Source organism: Salvelinus sp. IW2-2015, linkage group LG4p (genome assembly GCF_002910315.2).
Source record: "Salvelinus sp. IW2-2015 linkage group LG4p, ASM291031v2, whole genome shotgun sequence".
Classification (NCBI taxonomy): domain Eukaryota; kingdom Metazoa; phylum Chordata; class Actinopteri; order Salmoniformes; family Salmonidae; genus Salvelinus; species Salvelinus sp. IW2-2015.
This window is the reverse complement of record NC_036841.1, coordinates 15,569,562-15,576,480: the sequence shown is the minus strand read 5'-3', so window position 1 is coordinate 15,576,480 and position 6,919 is coordinate 15,569,562. Positions and strand designations below refer to the sequence as shown.

Here is a 6,919-nt window from a genome sequence, read left to right as displayed (position 1 = left end):
TCCCCTTAACCTTAACCGCTTTTAGGCTAACCCTTCCCTACTTACCCTTTTAGCACCTTCGTAACCTTACTTTTAGCTAACCCCTTCCCTAGACTTTAACCATTTTAGGCTAAACGCCTTTCCCCTAACCTTAACCCTTTTAGGCTAACCCTAGTAACCTCTAACCCTACCTTACCTTTTAGCTAACCGCTTTTCCCCTAACCTTAACCTTTTAGCTTACCCTTTCCCTAACCTTTAAACCCTTTTAGCTAACCCTTCCCTACCTACCTTAGACCTACCTACCTTAGACCCCTACTTTCTAGCTAACCCTTTCCCCTAACCGTAAACCCTTTTAGCTCAGACCCTTATCCCTAACAACTTTTAGCTAACGGCTTTCCCCTATACCTTTAGACCCTTTCTCACGTACCTTGCAATAACTACTTAGGCTAACTTCCCACCTAAACCCTTTAGGACCCTCCCTCCTTACCCTTTAGCTTACGCTTTCCCCTAACCTTAACTCCTTTTAGCTACCGTTTTCCCCTAAACCGTAACCCTTTTAGCTAACCTAACCTTTAACCCTTTTTAGCTAACCGCTTTCCCTAACCTTACCCCTTTTAGCTAACCCTTTCCCTGTAACTTAACCCTTTTAGCTAACCCGTTCCCCTACCGTACCCTTTAGCTTTAACCCTTAACCTTAAACCCTTTTAGCTTAAGGCCTTCGCCCTATACCCTTAAAACCTACTTTTAGCTAACCCTTTCCCCTAACCTTAACCCTTTTAGCTAACCCTTTCCCCTAACCGTAACCCTTTTAGCTAACCCTAACCTTAACCCTTTTAGCTAACCCTTTCCCCTAACCTTAACCCTTTTAGCTAACCCTTTCCCCTAACCTTAACCCTTTTAGCTAACCCCTTCCCCTAACCGTAACCCTTTTAGCTAACCCTAACCTTAACCCTTTTAGCTAAGCCTTCCCCTAACCCTTAAACCTAACTCCTAAACTGAACCCTAACCCCTAACACATAGCCTAGCTAATGTTAGCCCGATAGCTAACGTTAGGCACCTAGCTAGAATCCATAACATATCATACATTTTGCAAATTTGTAACATATTGTAGGTTTTGCAAATTTGTAACAAATAATATAAAATTGTAATTCGTAACATATACAAAATGGATGATGGACAACCACAAATGAATACATACCACATGAAACGTAACATATCATACTAAATGGAGTGGTTGCCCCACCTGGTCCCATAACACACACTAACACATGCCTATATTCTCTTATTTCCTTTGTTCCCTTATTAAGAACTCTTTACGACTGATAAATAGCTAACAAAATAGCTACATGGACCGAGTTTACCTTGTATCTTTGTATATTTGCTGTCTCTATGCACACTCACAGGGCCCTACGCACTCACACACACTGTCACTCCAACGCACACACAAACACTCACTCCATCATTTKCCCACTCACACATACATTTATACTGACTCTACACACCCGCACAACCACTCACATACAAGCTGCTGCTACTCTTATATCCTGTTGCCTAGTCCCCTATACATATCTACCTCTATCACTCCAATATCCCTGCACATGTAAATATGGTATTGGAATTTACTTTTAAAATATTTCCTGTATATAGTATATATACTTACTATATACTGTATATATACTTACTTTATTGTGTATTTAATATTTCTTATTCTTATTTCTCGTGTGTTCTTTTTTCTATTAATACATTTGCTATTGATTACTGCATTGTTGGGTTTTGAGTTTGAAAGAAAGGCATTTCACTGTACTTGTGACATGAAAACTTGACACTGCTCCTTTTCAGTCCTGCTTTTGCTACTCTCTTTTACATGGCATGCTGCACTAATACGATTGTAATGGACATTCTCATTGTAACAACAAAAAGTGAGTATGCAGAACACATGTACACAGCAAGYACAGGAACCCTCCCCAGGCATTACCGTGAAGTGGAAGATGCCAGCATAGGATTCTGTCAGGCTCTGATTGGGTGGTACCACTTTGACAAAGAGATTGGGGTGCATGGTAAGGCAGGACAGGGCAGCCAGAAGCCAACAGTCACCTATTAGAAAAAGAAAGAGACAGGCCAAAGGCATGATAACTAGATTTTATTATGGATTAGATTTTATTTCAATTGATTCTACATGTTTTTTTCTCCTCATTTCAAATCATTTCCTGACGCTTGAGGAAGTTCTAACGCTGCAGAGTTCCCACACTCACACACTCACTCACTCCCTCACAAACAAACACACAAGCACAAGTGCACACAAACATGCCTGTACACACACAGGCACATTCCTCTCTAACGGTAAACAGCTGCTCTTTGTGTCCATGTAGATGAAAGAAAGAGGGTTGATGTTTGATGCACACCACAACCACACACACACACACACAACACCACACACACCACCACACACACACACACACACACACACACACACACACACACACACACACACAGGATGCCACATTGCCACCAGATCCATTACACAAACCTTGAGGACAAATAATGAAGCAATAACAAGAAAGCAACATGAGAATTCTCCCTATTTCACAACAATGAAAAACAGACTGGACATCGCATGAAAAGCGGTGATAAACAAGGCACATTGTTTTTCATGGGAGAAAGGGGTGTGATCACAGGGTCCATTTTAGACCCACAGATACTCCGGGGAGAATGGGACTGGGAGGTGAGAGCACAGAATGTCACCCCGATCCTCATCCTGTTGGGACATGTGTTTGGAGCGGAGCCCCTGGGGCGGTGTGGAGGGGTGACATATTCAATGTGATTAGAGGATATCTATCAGAGTCTGACATATACAGATAGTAGAACCAGGATATCATCTCGACCCCATTCCCAGGAGAATAGGTTTGGAGAGGTGAGGTCAATCTAGTTATACATGAAAACTGTGAGTTGGAGTGAACATAAGTGTCTACCTGTTATTGCAATGATATCCCATCCTACGATGCTTAAAACACACGCACACACACACTTACCCAGCTGGCCCTGGCAGATATCGGTGGTGCAGGTTGTGTCCTCCACAAACACAGCATTGGCACTGATCTCCTGCAGAGAGAGAGACACGGGGCAGAGTTCAAGACTACAGTTTACACTGTCTGAGGGAATGTGTAACTCTTGTTTCATTCACATAACAGTTGACTGGATGATGACCAAGCAACGTTGGTGATTTCAACTGCATCACAAACGTTTCATGGCTTCTTCGGTTGCTCTCATGATTCCATGTCTTTTCTGCTTTTAGTGATATCCTGTCCAGCTGTTTGGCACAGACTCTGTAAGTTCTCTTTCTTTTCTCTCTCGACATTCTCCGTTCTGTCAATTCGCGCTCTTCTCTCTCTGAATACGCTCCAGCAGATCAACCTATCTTCCTCGGAACTAGACCACACCTGACAGTGAGTCAGCTCCGGTGTAGCCTACATCTGTCCAGGAGCAACACCCAATTGTACACAACTAGACCTACTCATATCCTCATCAACCTCAATTCATAATGTCAATGTAAAAATGGCTACAGATATGCATAAAATAAGCATGACTATCTTGAGTAAGAAAATGTATTGCAATTTAGAAGTATGTTTTTGAGAGTGACCACATGACTAGCTATCATGTAGACCAGGGTTCCCCAAACTCTGTCCTGGGCCCCCCCCCCTGCACTACATAGCTAATTACAATCATCCAAAGCTTGGTGATGAGTTTGTTTTTTGAATCAGCTGTATAGTGCCAGGGCAAAAAACAAAATGTGCACGGGGGGGGCAGGAACGAGTTTGGGGAACCCTGATGTAGCCCAGTGGTCACCAATCGGTCGATCACGATCAACTGGTCCATCTTCAGGGCATCCCTCGTCGATCACCAAACATTCCTGTAGAAAAGCCAACGATCAAGGGTTGCGCTGCCAACTCTGCCTACCTGGCAGACGGGGAGATCTGGGGCTAAATCGAGTGTGCCTACGGCACTGGCCAATCCGGTAGCTCAAATCACTGTGCCTACAGCTTCCGTCACCCTGGCCACAAAATTTGATACTAGCCTATGTGAGATTTCATAACTTTTAAAACCATAACCAGAGAGAGACTGTCAAAGAATAACCTACAGTGAAGAGCTGCTATTCTGAGTGAGTTCACGTCTAAGTTTTTATTCAGTACTGTTTTATTTAACCAGGCAAGTCAGTTAAGAACAAATTCTTATTTACAATGACGACCTACCAAATCTGGGCCAATTGTGCACCGCCCTATTGGACTCCCAATCACAGCCATATGTGAACCAGGGACTGTAGTGACACCTCTTAGCACTGAGATGCAGTGCCTTAGACCACTGCGCCACTCAGGAGCCCTATTAAAACACTATTACAAACAAAAAGCACGTCTTCCTACTTCCACTGGAGCTGCACTGAATGAGTATCCAAGTGTAGGCTACCAATAGCCCTGCGTTTTTATTAATATTAGCATTTCGTCCTGTCTATTGTAATATCAAGGAATATGTAGCTTTCTCTGGTCATAGGGACAACATTAATTTGTGCATGAAGCAGACGCGGTTTGAATGGTTTGAGTTTTGCCATCAGGTGGAAGACTGTGTCCTCTCTCTCTGGTCAGTCTCACCAGAGGAAAGGAAGGAGAGAGCAGGGACTGTGAGAGAGCAGGGACTCTGCTGCTCTCTCCCTCCCTCAGCTGAGACTAATGCTGTGTTCAAAGCAACTCGGAAATCTCAGACTTCAGTGGGTTCAAGACAACTGGGAATTCGGGAATAAACGAGATCCGACTTGGGGGGAAAAATCTTTAACGGTCATCCAGCTCAGAATTCCAAGTCGGAAATATTTCTGGAGCTCTGACTTTCCGGCCTGAAAATCACTAATATCATGATTTGACTTTTTTTCCCTTCTTGTTCCCAGTTGTCTTGAACACACCATGACCATCAGAGGCAGTTAGCATCAGTCCAGTAAAATAAGAAAGCGAATTATTTAAATGTATACTGTGCCTCGCAAGTGCGACAACTGATCTATTTTGTTATCAAAGCTCGAGTTTTGAAATATAATATGGCCTAAGAATAACAATATTGGCCGGCCAGGCATATAGCCAGTATGCTGTGATAATGTATTTGGCCTACTGCACAAACCTCAACCCTACAGAACAGTTTTATTATTTTATTTTTTAAAGTCATGTTTAAAAAAAATCTGTGCGGTAGATCTCGACTTGCTTGTGTATACACTGATAGGACAGTAGCCTACCTTGGGTCGCAGCCACTTGATCTCCTTTTTGGGATCCGGGTCGGTAGGCATACCGATTGAGCTCTGGTCCGGGGCGAAGGTTGAGTCAGAGAACAGCGAACCGGATTTAACGCACGCATCTAGGAGGGCTACATAGTCCTGGTCCCGAAATTGAACAGGGTTGGCAATGGAACCGGTTGCGACCTGCTGAGTCTCCATGTTCAAGTTGAGATCAATTTGGAGAAATAGTAAATGTAGCCTAATTAGAGTTAAACTATGCCAGCTAGCCTATTTTGACTCACTCGTCTATGCTTATTTTTTGGGACTTGTGCAACAACCCCAGTTCTTAAATACACACACACACTCATTCACCCGTATGGAGACTTAGGGGCGCCTCCCTTACTCGAACCATCCCAGAAAGGTATGCAGAGACCCCCGGAGGTTTGGAATTCTCCCCTTTTGTTAACACAATCAACGTTTCCCTATACTGTGGCCGGAATTGTGATCGAATCAAAGTCATGTTAGCCACTTTCAATGCAACAAATATGAAACAAAACGAATTATGCAAGACTTGGTAGGAGGGTGTATGCAAAACAAACTATGCAAGATATTTTGCAGAGAACTTCTGAGTAGAATTATATTGCAACGACTGGCACAAGCGAGTAGATAGATGTGCTTGTTTTGAGATAAAAGCGAGAGATGTATGTACTGACACGTGTGCACATTTGTTGATATTCTTTCTTAGTTGGTGAGTTATTAGCCCAGTTATAGCTCATTTCTGGTCAGCGATTATGGAGTGATTGCTTCATACAAAAGCAGAAACCGTGTATATTTCTAGCCATCTGAGTCAAGTAGCTGTTTTTATGTCTTAAAAGGGCAGTGTTGTATTTTGAGACATGCTTGAATAAGCTAAGTAGACAACAGGCAGACGGTAGCATACATTTTTGTCTGATTCTCTGTAATAATAAAAATTATATGGGAATAATAATGCATTTTATTTTGTAAAGTGGTTTCTTGCATAAAACTATGGTGCTCCCGAGTGCCACTGAATCTCAGTGCAAATGGCGTCAGTGCAGTACCTGGTTCGAATCCAAGCTGCATCACATTCGGGCCGTGATTGGTAGTCCCATAGGGCGGTGCAGAATTGTCCCTGCGTCATTCGGGTTTAGCGGGGTTTTAAATAAGATTTTGTTCTTAACTGACTTGCCTAGTTAAATAAAACACAATACAACAGCATTTTCAGTCACGTCCTTGTCTGAAGAACAAGTGGATAAACAGGTTAATGACAAACCCTGCGTGTTTTTTCAAAGGTGTCTTGGAATGTAGGCCTACATTGAACATCCCATGCTGTCTACTACTGTAGGCTGAATGATATGACTATGTCCTTGTTAAAATGTTATGGGATGCATTTTCTCCATTGTTTTTGACATTATTATCAAAGCGCCACAGTAGCCTTCCACAGTCAAAACAGTTACTTAAAGCAGGTACAGCCTCAGTGTTGACAGTAAACGCACGCCGGAAATTGCACAGAATTTTCACAATGTTCAGGTTTGCAGACCTGAAATTTCCTCAGTGCTGAAAAAAATGTAAGGGAACATTGGCTATGTCACTTGCTTTGTCCACAGGAGGATTCGGACTCTCAAAGAGCCCTTCAGTCTGTCACTGGGCCGTTCTCCATCACGCCTGATTAAATCG

The 6,919-nt window shown here is 42.9% G+C and overlaps 1 protein-coding gene across 1 annotated transcript in view; it reads right to left on the bottom strand.

The window, feature by feature from the left end:
- Positions 1 to 5,704, bottom strand: part of LOC111957292 (calpain-8) — a 21,355-nt gene extending 15,651 nt beyond the window's left edge. The window contains 3 exon segments of the mRNA XM_070438331.1: positions 1,955 to 2,073; positions 3,009 to 3,078; positions 5,246 to 5,704. Coding sequence (XP_070294432.1) covers positions 1,955 to 2,073; positions 3,009 to 3,078; positions 5,246 to 5,443 — 387 coding nt within the window. The 5' untranslated portion in view covers positions 5,444 to 5,704.
- Positions 5,705 to 6,919: the final 1,215 nt, after the last annotated feature.